This window comes from Anoplolepis gracilipes, chromosome 13, assembly GCF_047496725.1.
Source record: "Anoplolepis gracilipes chromosome 13, ASM4749672v1, whole genome shotgun sequence".
Classification (NCBI taxonomy): Eukaryota; Metazoa; Arthropoda; class Insecta; order Hymenoptera; family Formicidae; genus Anoplolepis; species Anoplolepis gracilipes.
Window position 1 is genome coordinate 6,156,191 of NC_132982.1, and position 19,555 is coordinate 6,175,745.

At 30.8% G+C, this 19,555-nt stretch overlaps 1 protein-coding gene and 1 long non-coding RNA gene across 3 annotated transcripts in view; one reads left to right on the plus strand and one right to left on the minus strand.

Moving 5' to 3' along the window:
* LOC140672538 (uncharacterized) overlaps positions 1-2,985 on the minus strand; it is a 153,323-nt gene extending 150,338 nt beyond the window's left edge. Inside the window, exons 1-3 of the long non-coding RNA XR_012047911.1 lie at positions 2,899-2,985; positions 2,114-2,168; positions 230-271 (exon numbers count right to left, since the gene is read on the minus strand). This is a non-coding gene — a long non-coding RNA (uncharacterized lncRNA). The remainder of the gene's footprint in view (positions 1-229; positions 272-2,113; positions 2,169-2,898) is intronic.
* LOC140672535 (nicotinic acetylcholine receptor alpha7 subunit) overlaps positions 1-19,555 on the plus strand; it is a 178,600-nt gene that overhangs the window by 154,223 nt on the left and 4,822 nt on the right. For both annotated transcript variants that reach the window (XM_072904764.1, XM_072904765.1), the window contains 3 exons: positions 13,384-13,564; positions 16,045-16,120; positions 17,924-18,118. In XM_072904764.1, the coding sequence (XP_072760865.1) occupies positions 13,384-13,564; positions 16,045-16,120; positions 17,924-18,118 (452 nt within the window). The remainder of the gene's footprint in view (positions 1-13,383; positions 13,565-16,044; positions 16,121-17,923; positions 18,119-19,555) is intronic.

A 19,555-nucleotide genomic window follows, 5' to 3' on the forward strand; every position in this document is an offset into this window, starting at 1 on the left:
ATCAATTTAGCTACAAACATATCTTAATATTAATAATACATATTATTAATTTTTATATAATTTTAAAATAAATTTAAAATATAAAATATAAAATGTATAAAATTCTCTCTTATTATATTCTATTTTTTCTGATATACAATACATGTATATTTTGATATATCTGACACACATAATTTTCACACAGATCAATATTATCTTAAATTAATATAAAAAATAATTAAGTACTCACTAACATGATACGCAATAGCAGAACTGTAGGGGAAACGTTGATCTGTAAAATATAAATACATTAAATTATAACAACACTCAAAATAATATTTTAAAAGATTGCATGTATTGAATTTCTTACGTGGTGTATATATGTATATGTAAATTAATAATTATAAATATTTTATCAGGGTGTCTACTCAAATCTTGTAAAAACTTCTTTGAAAATTCCCTGATTTTCCAGGTATTTTTGTTCAAAATTCCAAGTAAAAAGAATATTTTTTAAATTTTTTAATACAACTTTCTCTAAAATAAATTTTTTTATTACATGCATTTTCTAATGTTTTTTATTCATACGAAGGAAAAACATAGAGCCTCTTAAGTTTCAATGTTAGATTTATAAATGTACTAAAAAAAATTGAATAATTTTCATAAGCTAATTTTTCATTTATATATAATTTTCATTTCTTTATCTTTAAAAGTTACAAAGAGTATATATGTACTTCTTATTCAATATTATCTTAAGACATTAAGTATATAAACAAAAATATATATATTTATAATACGGAACAAACTGAGACGCCAAGTTCATGTTGTCTCACTTTATCTGTCGACGATTTTTTAAGCATTTCTTATCAGATTTTAAGCGCTTAGGAATTTCACAATACTTATAGAAAAGTTTTATATATTGTAAAAATTATTAGAATATTAATTAAATTAATTAAATTGCCAAATTAAACGCTAATCATATTTCGATAATTCTATCGATTGATGAGATGTGTTATTCTTTGTTATTTTGCAATTACTTTTAATTTTTAGAAAGCGAGAGAGAAAGAAAGAGAGAGAGAGAGAGAGAGAGAGAGAGAGAGAGAGAATTCTATACATCAAAATTTTTAGAATATTTATTAAACAGATTACAAAATATAGATCGCCCGAAATGCCAAACGTATAAATATCGAGAGATGAGACATTGGTTTTATTTCAATAATTCTATCGACTTTAACGAAATTTAATGTTAGTCTATAATCACTTTTAATTTCTAGAGAGAGTTCTATGCGTAAAAATTATTACAATATATTTATTAAACAAATTAGATTAGAGACACCAAACATACAAGTACTGATTGTAAGATGAAACATTGGTCATATTTTGAATGTTCAATCGCCTTTAAATGAGATTTTGTGTTATTTTTTGTCGTTCTGCAATTACTTATGCTTTCTAAACAAAGTTCTAGGTATGTGTAAAAATTATTAGAATATTTATTAAACAAATTAAATATCGAAACGCCAGTATAACATGAATCTCATTTACAATATTCCCTGTTTTTCATATTTTTCTAGGGAGTAGACACCCTGTTTATAGTATTTTAATCATGTATATTTCTGAAATTTAATTTCAAAATACTTCATATAAACAGGGTGTTCAACAACAGCTGGGACAAAATTTAAAGAGTGATTCTACATGATAAAATAAGACGAAAATCAAAAGTAACAAAATTGCTTCGCTTTTTTAGTTATAAATATTTGCAAGGTTGTAAAAAGTACCAAAAGTACGATAAATATACTTTTGCGTCACAGTGTATTTTAAAGGTGACTCAACCGATGTAGCTTACAGGCCAGAAATTGGAGGATTTGCTTCAGGCACTTTTCATGCCAATTTTTTTTCAACTATTTTTAACCACAAAAAAGCTTTCACCATAATTTTGTTACTCTTGATTGTTTTATTTTATCGTGTAAAAATCTCTTTACATTTTATCTCAGCTGTTGTCAAATACCCTGATTATTACGTTTACAATTATGCAAAATTACACACAAATTATGTTATATATTATTTTTATTACGCGTTCATCGTAGAGACAAACAATAATTTTGCAAGTATAATACATAAATAATAAATAATAAATTACCATTAATTTCTCTGCCATAGCCTGATGCCTTCCTGGCCTCCTCCTTCTCCCTTTGCTGCTGTTTCAAAGCACTCGTTATAACACGTTAATTATCGTCGCGCTAATCACTAAAATACGACACGCGATACTTTAATCGGCACTCCCGACGTTACTTACACACACAACTTTATTACACTGCGACGAAAGAATAATGCGGAATACGTTTACACGATTCGTTTGATGTATGTACGTGACGTCTCGCGAATTAGCGGGAAATGACGAAACTCGAGCGGAAGGAACGCGCGACAAACTTCATACACGCACGTCATCACCCCCCCGGCGTCGCTACACCTGTTGCTCCTAAAATATACTTTCTTCATTTTGACTAACAAATAAATGCTCACGCGTTTTACAGAGCAATCCCGCTATGTAATATTACATTCAAAACTACATATATATCTAAATTTGATAACTGAGGCTAAATATCCGTCCCTAATATGATAGGAATATCACATTACCGATTGTCGCGCGATAGAATTTCACCGAATAAATCTCGCGATATATACTTCCAACAAATTGCTAACGTACAAATATTAGATTTATGGATTACGCAATAAATATAGAAGTATGAATTTATATATATATGCGACTATATACATACGTATTAATCATATGACGTCGTTTCGCTTTTCGAAGTCTATTAAACGAGTGCCGACAACTACACGCGACACGACGTATTATTGACATACGCAGGAATTCGCTCCTTACGCATTTTGATAGACGCTTATTGTAAGAAACGTTCGTACCTCTCATCGCGTGATACTCTCGCGATCGTGTCTCGAAGGATAATGAGACGCACGGAGGGACTCGTCCTTCTGCCTACTCACTCAACCTCTGCCGCGCGAATGACGGCATAGCGACTGAATGTAAACAGGACGAGGTATGCGTCTCAAAAAAAACGTGCGCTCACGTACGTGAGGAGTCGCTCTCTCTGTGCGTCGTATTATCCTTCGTTACTATATATAAAATATTATACGTACTATCAATATCGTACGTATTGCGTATATGAAAAGAATAACTCTGAAGCGAACGAAACGATGTCATCTAATTACGTACGTATATTCTCAATTATGTATAAATTCATAATTTAATATATTAGTTGTTTGATACGCAGATGATTGCTCGCTGCGAATATTCCTTTGCTTACACACACATTTTAAATTATTAAAGAAAATATAAAAAACCTTATTCTCTTTTCTGGCTCTTTTAAATATTTTAAATAACGATTAATTCCATTCGATTGAAAGCACTATCAAAGCTTAATAAAGATATTGTTACTTGAATTGTTTTAATACATGTGCTACAATAAATAAATAAATAAAAAAGTATATATATACATATATATATATATATATATATATATATATTTCTTTATTTATTGTAGCATATTTATTAAAACAATTTATTAAAACAATATCTTTAATAGGCTTTGATAATGCTCCAAAAAAAAAATATATATATATATTGAGGACATTATATAACAATTAATGAAGATATTGTTACTTGAATTGTTTCAATAAATATGCTGCAATAAATGAAGAAAGAAAGAAAGAAATATATATATATATATATATATATACTTATTTATATATTTATTTATTGTAGCACATGTATTGAAACAACGTAACAATATCTTCATTAGGCTTTGATAATGATCTCAATCGAATGGAATTAATCGTATTATTTAAAATATTTAAAAAAACCGATAAAGAGAATAAGGATTTTATTTTTTCTTTATTAATTTAAAATATCAGTAAAACAATATTTGCAACGAGCAATTAGTATATGTATATATATATATATATATATATATATATATATAAATAATATTCCTTTGTTTACATTTTAAATCATTAAAGAAAAAAGTACAAATCCTTATTCTTTTACGGCTTTTTTTAAATATTTTAAATAATGATGAATTCTATTCGATTTAGAGCATTATCAAAACCTAAAGAAAATATTGTTACTTGAATTGTTTCAATAAATGTGTTGCAATAAATAAATAAATATATATATATGTATGTATGTATATGTATATTTTTATTTATATATCTCTGTGTGTAATGAGTGTGGGGTGTGTGTGTGTGTATGTGTGTGTGTGTGTGTGTGTGTGTGGATGTATGTGTCTATATATATATATTTTTTGCCTCTATATTTAAACTGATTTATATACCACCTAATTTTTTTCGTTTTGTAACTATATATATGAATTCAAAAATAGGTCACAGTAAGAAGCTCGGTAAAAATCGATAAATTTTTCACAAGTAGGTTAAATGCTTTATGCTTTATTAGAGCACTCTTGTGGTTTTCATCATATTATACCTTTCTCGACGGTACGCATTATGCGCAATATGCAATTATGTGCCTTTGCTGCGAACGTAACTGCATAACTACCACCGAGATTAAAGTGCTCATCAAGAGATATATCTTGTCACAATTGCAGTACGTGCTATGTATGTAGGTTGATGAGAAGTCTTCTCGTATTAAATATTTTTTTTAATGTAGAGTTACCACAAAACATTGATATTTTTCAGAATTTTAGATTCACTATATTTAAAAAACTAAATTGTTGTTTATTCAAGTTAGCATTACATGAAAAATAAGAATTTACGAGTCAATATAAATTATTGAAATTTTATTTTGTTTCACGTTTATTTTCCTTCTACAAAAAGTAGTAAAGTTGCTTTAACATAGACAAACCTTTGATATAAAAATCGAGTAAATAATAAAAAATTGACATTTCTATCGATGTCAATAATGATTATGGAAAACCAGAATATTACTCATAGTGTACAATTCGGTTTATGATACAAAATCGAAATTGGCGGTTGTAGTAATTGCGAGATATTGAAAATAGGTTGTTTCCAATAGTTTGACAAGAGTTATTCTACATTAATCTGTCGGGAAATGCAATTGCCGATCCACTAGTTTGGCTTTGATTAAATTCAATGGCATAAAATAAGCGTGATCTCGTTTATATTAAAACAAATAAATTTTCTGGTATATATATACAAAAATATAAATTTCTCTTTAAGATTATATGTATATACAGATATTTATGTTATATATATATATATATATATATATATAATAAATTATAATGCCAAATAAGTGAAGTTAAGAGTTAATTATTATAACAGTAGCTAGTATTTCAGAAAATTTTTTAATAAAAAATGCTGCTTATTAATGATTATTTACACTTTACACGCTACTGAAAACATGAATGTAAATCTTATTAAACATTAAACTATATTTTTTTGGTGTAACTATGTATCAAATATATAAAGACATATTGTTATAAATCTTTTTTATGTTACGTTTATTTTTTTATATCTCTACTAAAGAGTTAATTCTACTGACAATGAAAGAAAATAATTCAAATATATGTAATCCAAAGTCATTTCTCACCTTGAAAAATCTCGGTCACGAAATGATCCTGCGAATATCTTTGCGAACTATCTCGTTAGGAAAGACTCTGCCAAATGTCAGGCAATAACAGGATAACGCGATTACATCCGCAAAGGTAACGTCATACGAGAGAGTCTCAAATCGACAATGGCTTCATCGTCATCAGACAGAAACGACAGTTTAATTCAAAATGCCCGCATTGCTGAACAATAATTGCTACAATTGAGGGAAGTTCCTAATTATTATCGCCGAGACGTCAGCAAACAAATCAAGTAAAGTACGAGAATTAATAAAATGCTGCAAAAATGTAATGAAACATATGTTGAATAAATTTAAAAATCCGGAAATTTTTTGGAACCACTAGCACGATAGCGTTGTCATGATGCACACACACACACACACACACACACAACATTTATTCAAAACAAATATAAAATAAATTTTCGCCAAATACACAAAATAAATTTTCTTTAATTTCTCGTAATTGGTGATTGGTGGCCTCGCAAAATTATCGATAGTTAACAATGATAATTAACGGTTGTGATACTTGTTTGAGTATTAGTATGATTTGTTGTCGTTAGTGAATATTATGATTCACGAATTATTCAGATTGGGCAAAAGGTAATTTTCACATAAGTCATTAACTATATTAATAACATGTCGGCATATTTTGATAAATATCCATCAAATTGCAATCTGTTAGTAACAAAACCATGTGGGCTAATCAACCATTTCTCTGCTTTTTGCAAAACATTCCTAGTAATTGGAAATTAATTTGATAATGATGCAACATATATTATGAAGATATTTTGCAACCATTAATTTTATCTCGTAGCGATTGAAAAATTATTTTCAATAGAGTTACTCATTACTTTATTCTATTTTGATCAGCTCCCTCTGTAATTTATACATTGATAAAAAATTTAAAATATTAAAAATATTTTTAAAAAAAGTATGTATACGAAATCATATATAAGAATGCGTAGTCAGTAATATAATGCAGAAATAAAATGAATGGGATAAATGATAAATAAGGTCTAGAATTAAATTTGTATGATTTAAATCTTCCTCTTCTAAAAAACTTTGGCATTTTATATGTGCTATTAATCAACTCACAGGACAAAAAAGAATCTCGAATTCTACCGAAATATAAGTTCCGTAACACTATAACGCACATGCGGTATTAAATGTAGAACCGGGGAGATTGATCGTGTGGGTGAGTGGAACGAGGATAACGCTTGCATTGCAAAATCAATATGCCCGCGTGGTCTTTTACCTCATACGCTCGTTTATTACTCTCTTGTTTGCCGTATCTCGTGAGCGCGCACGTTAAACGAACGTTCGCACAAAGTAACGTAACGGCCGACCAATTTTTCTGTTTCTCAACATTTTTTCACATGCATAACTTTTGTACTAAAATGAAAACGATAAAAATACGTGATAACGCAATGCAATAAAAACTGAAAGATAATAACATACTATGGCTATTTATGTAAGCTTGTTCAATGATGGATCTTTCTTATGGGATCATATGGGATATTTGGCTAAAACGCTTATATTGTTTCTCGGTTTAACACACATGACAAAATATATTTTTTCCCTTTATTGTTTTATTTTTTTATACAAAAATATAGATACGCCTTTTTATAGAAATTTAACATTTAGATTATAAATATTCAATAAAATTCGTCAATAAGATTGGTGACAATAAGAGCAGAAGAATATATACGTACGTATAAAAAAAATATAATATTTGTATTATATATAAATATAATGTATATAATATATGTATAAAAATTAAAATAGATGTGGACATACGGTAAAAAAATCTAAAATAAGGTAATAATATTATAAAAAAATGAAACTGTTAACACCTGAATAATAATATTCAATCCGTCTATATTTGTATAATCTTCATACTCATTTTTATTTTCTAAAATGCGAATTTGTGCAAAATTGCAACACGTTACATCATAAGTAGTTTGCTATTGACAATACAAATTCAAGCCAAAACTCATACATTCAATGCGTTTTTTAACTTACCTATGCGATTTATCGAACGACAAAAACGAATCGAAAGACGAAACACTCTTCGTTATCGATGACGATGGTAGTGGTGGGTGTGGCACTGGATACTGCGCGGGATGCTCTCGAGATGATTTTGCGGGGTAGTGAGTACGAGACGAGTGGTACAGAGGGTGGATTCGAAAAGAATGAAATAACGGATTGGGTTGCGGCCAACTGGCTGGGTTCCAACCAATCCTTCGTCGTTCGGATGCGACTGAGACTATATTATGTATACCATTCAACCGCCTTATATTCGTAGAATCGCCCCGTTGCATCCCATTCAAAATCATATTTCTCTGTGAGATTGCGAACAACTAGGGGGCGAGAAGGAAATAAGAATTGTGTAGAATGAGCGTGAATCGACCCGAACGAGAGTCTCGTGACGTTTTACATCGAGCGTTTGTAGCTGAGAAATTGTGTTCGCTCCAACTAGATACAATTACGCGCACGAAAAAGTTTCGATAACATATTTTGTAACGTTAATGCTAGAATTGAGTATCTCTTAAACCGTGTATTTGCTTTTGCCACAGCGATTTTCGTCAAGAATCATGCCTCGAGAATTCAAGATGAAACTTCTTCTCAATAATCTATATGTGTAGACTTCTCTTACAACTTTTACAATTCACAAATAATATTCCTGAAGTTATATATTCCTACATCTCGGGATATTCAAACTTTTTCAGATGTTAAAAATACAAAAATATTCTCTGAACTTTAGCGCCATTCAACAGTTAGTACAACTTTTGTACTGATTCAATACTTTATTGCCGCATTCTCGAGTACATATATTCATAATCGCATGTCTGAGCGATTTTCATTCATGGTTATGCTTTCTCTTCAGACGGGGGCTCCCAAAGGACCGATTAAGAAACAGAAAGAATGAGGAATGATGATATATATATATATATATTTGAGAGTGGGTGAATCGATTCGTAGAAACCTCGTGACCATTTCATTAAGAATTCCAGAACGGTACTCGAGACGTTGCTATTGCGATAACGGGTTCATCCTTACGATAAGTAATACGGAGCACGTGGGAGTCTCAAGTAAACTCGATGTAAATGAAGCAAACTCGATAGTTGATATTATTGTGAAAAATTGTATCAATATAATTTGCGCGAATTTATATTGTATACGTATATTTTTATAAATTTATAAACATTTGTATAATTAGATATACACGACATCTTTTTTTATATTTACAAATATTTTATATTTATAAAGCTTTTATTGTGATTTATAAGATTATTATATGAAACAATTGCACAAATGTATAAATCACAATTAATTACAAGCCGAAAGTATTTAATATGTACAATTTTTCATTTGTAAATGTCGTATACTATACTATTAATTAATTGCTTCTTTTGCGATATAATTGTCATCATTATTATTTAATCAATTTTGTTAATAAAATTTAGAAAAAGATTACGTAAATTTAAACAAAACATACACAAATATCAACATTGCTGAATAAATCTGTTAGATAAGTAATCACTCAATCAAATAAATTATTAACAATGATTAATAACTATTCGGCCAACTAACGAGCAAATTTAAATATGTGTTCACAAAATAATAATATTTATTCCTGTTCTAAACTACATCATATACGTTTCGGCTGTACGCAGCCTTCTTCAGTACATACTGAACGCAATGTATAGCTTAGAATCTGTTGGAAGTGAGATGTTTTGTAGAGTCAAGAGGTGTTTGATATTTTAAAACAATGGACACACAAAATATACATCTCCACGCATCTAAAAACGCACAGATTGTTGATGGATAGCTGTAAATTCTGACCCTCAACTGATAACAGAATAATTGGTTACTAATAACTTATGATGGCATCAATTAAGCTTGCTTATACTTTGCGCGTAGTAAAAACTACCACGGAGGCTCTAAAGGCTCCATTACATATGTACTGATGCGAGATTTAAAAATGAGGATTTGATTGTAGTTTTCGTTACACGAATTTTTTGTATTTGTATTTGCGTTCAGTATGTACTGAAGAAGGCTGCGTACAGCCGAAACGTATATGATGTAATTTAGAACAGGAATAAATATTATTATTTTGTGAACACATTTAAATTTGCTCGTTAGTTGGCCGAATAGTTATTAATCGTAGTCAGATTAAAATACTAGTGGTATAATTAAAAAATTTTGAATTAAATTATTAACAATTTGCAAATAATTATTATAAATTAAAAATGTTTACAAAAAGATGAACATTTTCAGAATTATAATTAAATATGCTTTCTCGTTGAAAGTCGTATTACTCATTGATATTATTCTCGTGGGAGAGACAGGGATAGTAACGCCTCGAGAATGAAGGACTCATCTCGATTCGTGGAAATCTCGTGACTATTTCATTAAGTATTCGAGAGGGAAAACCTGAGGTTACCTCTTCTCATTATTAAGTAGAGCACATCCGGAATTATAGTTAAACCGCTCAAAATCTTTTTTGTAATTTTCTAGAAAACAGGGCGTTTTCATTTTGTTTTTAAATTGTAGGAAATTTGTAATAATTATTCCATATCATAGCTTTAAAATTTCTTACTAAAGAAAATGAGTTTTATATATATGTATATATATATATATATATATATATATATATGAAAAAAAAAATTTTGGTAGATATTAAATAAATCTAGCATTTAACAGGACTTTTAAATTGAATATGGCACGGAATTACATTTGCTATTTTCCCAGTTAAAAGATGACAACCAAGTGAAAATGTAATCTAGTTTAGAAGAATCTTAAATTAAAATCTCAGTGTGCTTATTCTCATAATATTCGCGCTGTCGCGCAAAATAAACAATAAGCTCACGAAGAATTTCCGACAAAGACGATTTTAATAACTGAAAGGCGAAATATTTTTTTTGTTTTTCTTTTTTTTTTTTTTTTTTTATTTTCTTGAATAAGCTTCGGTTCATTCTAAGAGTGCATAAAAATAATGCAACACCAACAGAATGATGTGGTGATGCTAAAAAGTTCGATGTAATCTCAAGAATTCTGCAAGCGAATTTTCTTTACATCTTTCTCGTTATCACACAAGGCACGCACTTGAGGTAGAATACCCTATTTTGTAGAATGTAACGAGGTTTGAGTATGTACACCGACCTTTCCTACAAATATTTTCTCACGAATGTGAGCTCATATACGCCTGTTTAAATAAAGACAATAGGAATAAAGAATGTACGGCGTGTATTATTAAGAAACTAAGTCTATAACATAATAGAATTTTTCTTTTCAATATAAAGGCCAGTACTCTAGAATTGTCTTATTTTTAATGCACAGAACAAGCATGAAATAAAGAACGCCGTGTACTGTAATTAATTTGTTCTTACTTTAATATTACTCATTTACATAATTATTATTTTAAACCTAAACTAATTACCTGAAAAGTTCTTTGATCGACGAGTTTTTTAGTGCAAGAATAATCTCGTTCATTGATAGACTTTAATGAGGAGTCAATAAATTAAAATACATAATTAATTTGAAATTTCTTTATTAACTATCACATTAAGCTAAATATTTTCTTGAATATATAGCTATTACTCTAATTGACACTTTGTATATAGTAAAATCTCATTTGCACGCATTATTAAATGAGCAGAAGTCAGTCATCATGGAAAGCTGTTAAAAAATTTAAAACTTCTGGGTAACTTTAAATTAAAACGAAGTAATCAAAACAAAAATAAAGCATATGAAATAAATGTAATTAAACTATCCCACTTCACGTATTTTGTACGCTTTACTAGTGGCGAAAACTGTTGAATATTTCTTCTATAGCGTAAACATAAAAAAGTCAATTCTTCGAGGGAAGCTGCAAAAATAAATATCGCGTCAATTGGCGTCCGAGTGTATAGGAAAAGTTGGCGTTTGTCCTATTAGTTAACGCAAATGGAACGGAATCGAAAGGGGTGTAGGACAAGCGAGGTAGGACGTCAAAGGCCTAGGGACGTAGATTCGTCCATAATTAGCTCCTGCTAGTCTATTCGAGTCTACTTTAACGTGACGCCGCCTAGAAGTTTAATCGTATATGTCGTCGTAAGTTAAATCCAAGTAGGGAAGGTACGAGAAGTTGTTTCTAGACATCTTAAGTAAGTATATAATGGAATTGAAGGAAATACTTCCTTTTACGAGAAGATTTCTGTGACGCACTCTCCCTACATTTTACATTTTAATTAAATATTAATTAAATTATCGTATTTTAACAATAATCAAAAACACGCGTAAAAGAGAGTATAGTTTCTGTTTCATATCATGATTATAAACAATTTTACATGTTTAATTACTTTAATTACTTTTATGAAGAAAGTATTAATAAGTATATTTACATCAGCGTGTAGAATATTTAATATGTCGCCTAATATCACAATTTATTCAAAATTATATTGCATTTTCAATCTTGCAATTGTGAGATAACATAAAAACTTATCCTTAAGCTTTCGTAGGAGAAACTGAATTTTCTGTAAGAATTCCCCTCTACAATCTAAATTTTGAAGAATATTCCATAAAAGTAATGTTTGCCTTCGCAGTAATTTATTTTACTGCACGAGATGTCAGGATATATTGCACACTTAAATGCCACTCTACAGTTACGATGGCGGCTCGTTTTTACAGCGATTATTTATTATCAACATATTTTCTGAGTATGTATAGCGAAATTCCAGAGCAATTGATCATTGGTAGCACAACATTTAATGAACCTAGATTGATATGTCAATATCTATAAATATAACTCGATATTAATAAAATTGTTAATATTATAAATTTGTCTTTATTGAAAATGTTTATTTCAATTTATTACACAATTTGCAAAGTTATATTTATAACTAAGATTATTATTATTATTATTATTATTATTATTTGCACTATTTATTTACAATAATTTTTATTTATTATTTTGTTTATTATAATAATTGCAAAATTATGCTTTTAATAAAGCATAGGATTGATCATATAAAATTAGATATGTGTCATTTTTACATAGTAATTTTGCAAATAGACATTAACATGCAAGATTGAATTAATTGCATCATATATTAATTATAAAAGAGTAGATAGTCGTTGCTTTCCTTCGTAACGATAAACAGCATTAGGGACAACTGAATTATCTCTAAATTATTGCAGGGAAGGGATAAACCAACGGGTTTACTTCAGGGACATCAGTGCTCTAATATTAAGTTTTATGTTCACATGTTCTGCAATATTGTTTAGTCTCTTAAAGAAAGACAAATGTTTCACACATGTCCAGGAATTATCTAAATCACGAAAAATATGTTTGACATAATACTTAAATAAAAACTACTGTAATTATATAGCTCAGTGATATAACAGGATTATATTAATAGTGTGAGGCGGATTTTTGTATAAAATAAATAATAAAAGCAATAAAAAAAATATATACATATAAAACAACAAAGGGATAATTTATATTCAAAAAATACAAAATGTAAACAAAGATATATTTTTTCGATGGTTTGTTTTTATGACTTACATTTTTTTAAATGTAAAAAAAAAATAAAGTAAAATAATTATACTTGTACCATTTAATTTTTATCGAGCATATGTATCAATAATTAAACATATCCAACTGTATTTTCTTAAATAAAGCAACGGTTTAAGCTTTTTGAAAATTTATAAATTGATTTAATTAATTTTTGTTTTTACCATATCGAATTTACCCATTAAATCGACCTGCTACATTTTATCACGGAAAGATTAATAATATGAATCCTTGTTCTTTACAGCGCCGACGAGGGCTTCGACGGCACTTACCCGACGAACGTCGTCGTAAAGAACAATGGGACCTGCTTGTACGTGCCACCCGGTATATTCAAGAGTACTTGCAAGATAGACATTACCTGGTTTCCCTTTGATGATCAGCGCTGCGAGATGAAATTCGGCTCCTGGACATACGACGGCTTTCAGGTGAGCATAGGGGATAGGCATTACCGGAATTGGGTCAGCCAATCGTCGTTTCTTGATATGTTCGCCCGACATTGACGTCAAACTTACGAATTTTCCAATCTGTCGGAAGCACGTCGGCACTTCTCGTCGATACGTTTCGGGACGCGGAAATAATTTAAAGCGACGGCATCGAAGAGTTTGATTAGCACCCGAGAACGAAAGAGGAAAAGAGAAGGAGAAGAGAGAGAATCTTCGCTGTTTGCCAATGCGAGATTCGCTCGCGAGAACATCCCATGAAATTCCTGAGAACGGAGCAGGCTTTGAGTAAAGTACTCCGATCGCGTAACGACGGTGCATTTTCCGCCCTTTCCGACGCAAGTCGAGTTAGTGTTTTTGAGATTGTACCCGTTTGTCTCAACTGTGTGTGAAAATGATTATTTATTTGTATTAAAAATATAATGTAGGATTCTATAAAGTGATAAATATTGTATATAAAGAGAAAGAAAGAACAAGAGAAAGAGAGAGAGAGAGAGAGAGAGAGTTAAGTAATAAATGATTTCTTTCTATAACGTTCTATAATTGAATGATAAAGTCAATTTATATCTTGATATTTTTATTTTAGAAAAATAATTATCTCAGTTTTAATTATCTCATGTCTGTTACAAGAAAAAGCAGGATATGATGTAAATTTTTTTACTTTTATATTTTATTAATTTTTTTTATCAAATTTTTTATGGGAACATCGATATGCATTTTCTAAAACCTTTTCTAGAAAATATTCAAGAAACATGACTATTCTCGATTTCTAGGGCGTTCTAGGAATACCGCAACGGGCATAAAATGCACTTGACATTTCATCGAAACATCACCAACGATGTGGGCGGCAAACGCCATTTCGAGGTGAATTGCAGGAAATTTGCGAATCATGGAAGACGCGTTTAAAGGACAATAAACATGAGAACGACATCAAAAATTCTCACCTACATGCGATTTTACCTGCTGTCATTTTATTTTTACTCAATACATCAAAGAGAAATCCCTCTCTTTTAAACTTTAAATAAATATTTTAAAAGCAAAATTTATTATAACAATATTTCAAAAAAATTTTATAAAAGATGAAAGACTTTATATAATAATTTTTAAACACACAATATAAAAATGTTAAATTAAAACAAATTATTAAATAAAGTATAAATAATTGGATAATCAATTAACGGTAAATAATTAAGCATTAATAATTGATAAAACTACTTTTTGTATAAAAATAAAAGGAAAATATATTTTTATATGTATGTGATTATTTTACCATATTTCTCATAAAAGAAGTACTATATCGAAATTAGTAATAAAACCTCCTTTTTTCTCTCTCTTTCTCTCTTTTTCTCTCTGTATTTAAAAAAAAATATATTTAGTTTTAAAACACGATTGCTGTATAGCATGATAATATTTTATATCTGAGAGATAAAGAAAGAGAAATTATGATAATTATAATATTGCCATTGTTATGACAAAAGTGTAATACCGATTTCTCCCGGTAATATACGTTTCTACTATACGACTAATGCACGTGGCGAGTTTAATTGTCGAGCGTGCAACTTTGGAATAATTAAAATTCAAGATGCGAATTACACGGTGCCGGACAATTCGAGAACGCTCGGAGGTTCATTAAGAAAGACAATAAGCAGAACGTAATTGAAGTGCGGCGCAAAAGCAAGGGAGATAGCAAAATGCACCACGATTTTCCCGAGCTCGGTTCGATCAATTGAATACAAACGAAATGCAAAACAGACTTTTCGATTTAATCGTCCATTCTCACTTAACAATTCGCATCCAGATATTAATTTGCCATAGATTGCGTCCAAATGTCAACGAGAAAAAAAAAAATTTTGCATTGACATTCAACCGTGCAGAAATTGGGAAAAGCTGCAAGAGCTTCATATTGGCGTAAATATGCATGAATTCATACGAGTTATATCAATAAAACTGTACTATATAAAGTCATAACTATATAAAGTCAAAAATTTGATAGACCATTTATCACAGTAAATAATAATATTATTTAGCTATATTATACATATAATTTTATTCTGCATCTCTCTCTCTCTCTCTCTCTCTCTCCCTCCCTCTCTCTCTTTCTCTTAGTACTAATTTCTTAAATATGTTGACTTGACATATATGTATTTGTTACAAATAAATAAGAATATCTTCAGATATTTTAGAAATGAGCTATAATGTTTAATTAACAAATATTCCAGGAATCATAGTTAATATTAATAATATATGAATTAATTTTAAAGTACTCTGTAAACATTCAGAGAACGTATGTAGTTCTTATTTGTTCTAACAAATTTTATGGCGTTTCTTATAAAGAATAAGTTTCCGTATCTCTCAGTCATACTGTAGAACAGACTTTTCTGTCGCTTTTGAAACAAAACAGTCGTCTTACATGCGGTGAAATTGCAATAAGTTTTCTCTAATCGGCTGTCATAAATTGTCGACAGTTGGATCTGCAGCTGCAGGACGAGTCCGGGGGTGACATCAGCAGTTTCATCACTAACGGCGAGTGGGATCTGTTGGGTGAGTTTTTACAGTCCTTATCGAAGAGGACCGTCGCCACGCCCGGATAGTTTGCACCGAAAGTGATTCCCGGCCGATTAGCAATTCTAAAGTCTTGCACGGCCACGGGCGGATGATCAATCGTTTCGCAAATCGGAAACGGTATTGATCCTCGCTTTGTCCCTGTCAAAATTGCCTGTATCTGGGTCAAACGAAGGGGGAGAAGAGGAGACACGACGCGGCTCCCTTCGTGCGCGCCCCAAGTTTAGTGTTTTCGTTGGCGAACACACGTCGGGCGATCGGTAAAGTGTCGGAATTACAACGAAGGGTCTCACTTGAAAAGTGTGAATACTAGTTTGTATCACAATCGTTGAATAATCGCTTGAGAATTTATTAAGGTCAAAATTTAAATTATAGTTTTTTACTCACAGATGTATAGCATTTTCCGTTATGGACTTTTATTTTAATATTATATATATATATACATAAATAGATAGGTATGTGTACACAGGATTATTATTGAAAATCTACGTATAAAATCCTTTTGCCTTAATCCGCAAATTACGTAATAAAATATTCCTTTATATTAAATTTTATTCTAAAATCAATAAAATTTGTAAAATTAATTTTTGCATATATCAAAACTCGGATTACTCAAATCAACCCATGCAGGGATTGTCGATTACAATGTAAAAAAATAAATTTTATTTTCGGAATCTGCTTTTAATGGACCAATATATATCTACTAAATTTAAAAATTTACGAGACTATATTTTTAGTGCAATTTAATAATATAATGAATATAAAAATATATAAAATAATATAATGAATAATTGTGATTAATAATATTTGATTAATAATATTTATAATAAGGAAAAATTGCTTTGATATTCTTATTTACACAAGTTAAATTGTAATGGTTTGAAAATAAACTTGTGTATGAAAGCGTAGCTTTATATTGGAATTGCAGCATAAAAATAGAAACATCTGGTTTATATTTCTCGAAAAGATAACAACGTAATTATACTGTATTGTTCGATCATATGTTACTTGCTGTTGATAAATTCTTTGTGGATAAATTTAGGAAACACACACGTAGTGTCTTTATCGTTACTCTAATGCAAAAGCAAGAGCATTCCCTTCCCGTATCTTTCGAAAAATTGTACGATGCATTACGCGTGGGAATAGCGTAGGTCGGTGTACACGTGTAATGTATGTGCCCAAGTTATGAGACTCACGGTAGAAATGTATCTTAAGTAACTACGGCTGCAGCAGAGCGCACCGTTTTGTACCCGGAGGAATAGCGTAAGATAGAATCGTCCGTTTTTCTCTACCCTGTTGCACGAGATAATTCAAGGGAGTAGAGTAGAGGAATTTTTCGCTTCCGGCAATCTTTTGTTACGCTCGACAGCGCATTTCGTTTTATTGACAGTATCGATTATTTCTACACGTGTGCGCGACGTCATAAGTGCTAGATTGAATATCCGTTTGAGAATGTTAATTTGAATAAAAATTTCAAGTGTATATGTTTTCTATTGAGAGCCATTCACAAAGCGATAGAAAAATCACTCGTTCAAAGCGTCGATTGAATATTGATATCCATTAGTTTCTCAATCTTAAAGTGATATTCATTTTTCAACTGAAATGCTCAAGTTCCTCTCTTTCAAAATGTTCAATAATGTATAAACTCTGCAATATATATGACTTTTATATATTTCTATCTAGAAAAACATATTTTTGATTTTTCGCTTGTGCTTTTATGATTAAAAAATAATAATATAATATTAATGATATAATATTAATGCCCACTTTTGTTTCCTTTAGGGGTACCTGGTAAGAGGAACGAAATCTACTACAATTGCTGCCCGGAACCGTACATAGACATCACTTTCGTCGTCATCATCAGAAGACGCACACTCTACTACTTTTTCAACCTGATCGTGCCGTGCGTTCTAATTGCCAGCATGGCCGTCCTCGGGTTCACCCTACCGCCCGATTCCGGCGAGAAACTCTCTCTCGGCAAGTTTCAACTTGATGCAAAACTCCCTCTCCAACAGTTCGTAAATTCGAACTCTCGCGATTAGGCACGTCCCTGTTTGTTAAGAACATCAGACATTTACGCGATTAGATTCGACCTACTTCCGGCGGACTCTCCCGCATCCGGAAACGCGGGGAAGAAACTATTCTGCACCGTGTCGTAGTGAGTTTCTTCCGCAATCAAATACCGCGGGGACTTTATCGAGTTTCGACGTGGAAATTAGAACCGATAAAATTCCGTATATACTATACGAAAACTTGGTTTGTTGAATTCAAACTTTACGAATACGATTTCACACCGCCGCGCAATTCAATAAAGAACGATCAAATGTCAAACGTACGAATTCTATGTCAAATTGAGATAAACAATTGAAATTCACTCCTACAATATTAATTTTATTTATACGTGGGTATCTACACATATTTTTTATTATACATTTTTACGTTACGTTAATTCTCTCACGACAAGTTTTTTTCTTAGATATAAAAAATTTTTTAAATTTATATTTATATTTGTATGATTTTTTTCGGTATTTTTTCAATTTTTTATTTTCTCTAAAACTAACGGTAAGTTTATCGAATTAAATTAAAGTAAATAAAAAATTTATAGTAGCAAATAATCCATTGATGATGATTAATTTGGCAAAGAATGTTTCTTAATAGAAAAATGTATATAATATAGTTTTATTGCTAGCGTGCATAAGACATGGAATAATGTGATTCCAGACTATCTCTTACAATTAGTCGTAATGTCATTACAATTGTAGAAGCACAGATAGAAAACGATTACGTTAGCGCTATCCATGACACAATTTATTTCATTGTTACCTCGTAAGCATGGTAGTTCTGGAATTCAGCGAGAAGCCGGATGCTCGGTAGAAATTTTGCCTCCTACAGCTCGAATCCGCTCAGCTGCATAATTCCGATTCCTTGCCCGCCTCGCCTCGCATTACCGTGTAAACGCTCCCATGATTAGAGTCATGCGCCGGAGTTTGCTAAGCGCATCGGACGTTTACGCGATTAGATTTCGCCTCGATCCCGACTGAAACGGCATCCCGGTGCGCGAACTTCAGCGAGCCTTCTATTCAGGAGTTTCTTCGAACGTGCGAGCTGAACGTTACCGTGAATCTCCGTCGAATTTGGAAGCGATCGGCGACAATCGCCATCACCGGCGCGGAGATACGGCGACAATAGAAATGACAATGTCGAGCAATTGCAATCGTCTCCGTCGCGAATTCCTTCGAAGCTCATAGCTATTCATAGATCGAGATATGATAATAATGTCTCTCCACAGCGATGTCGCTCTACAATAATCGTCTTAATTTATAAATAGAACGACACACAAACCAACTTTTCCAATGAATCTTTTCTTAAAATTGATTATTGATTAATTTTGAAATTATACCTTTTTTTTGTTAG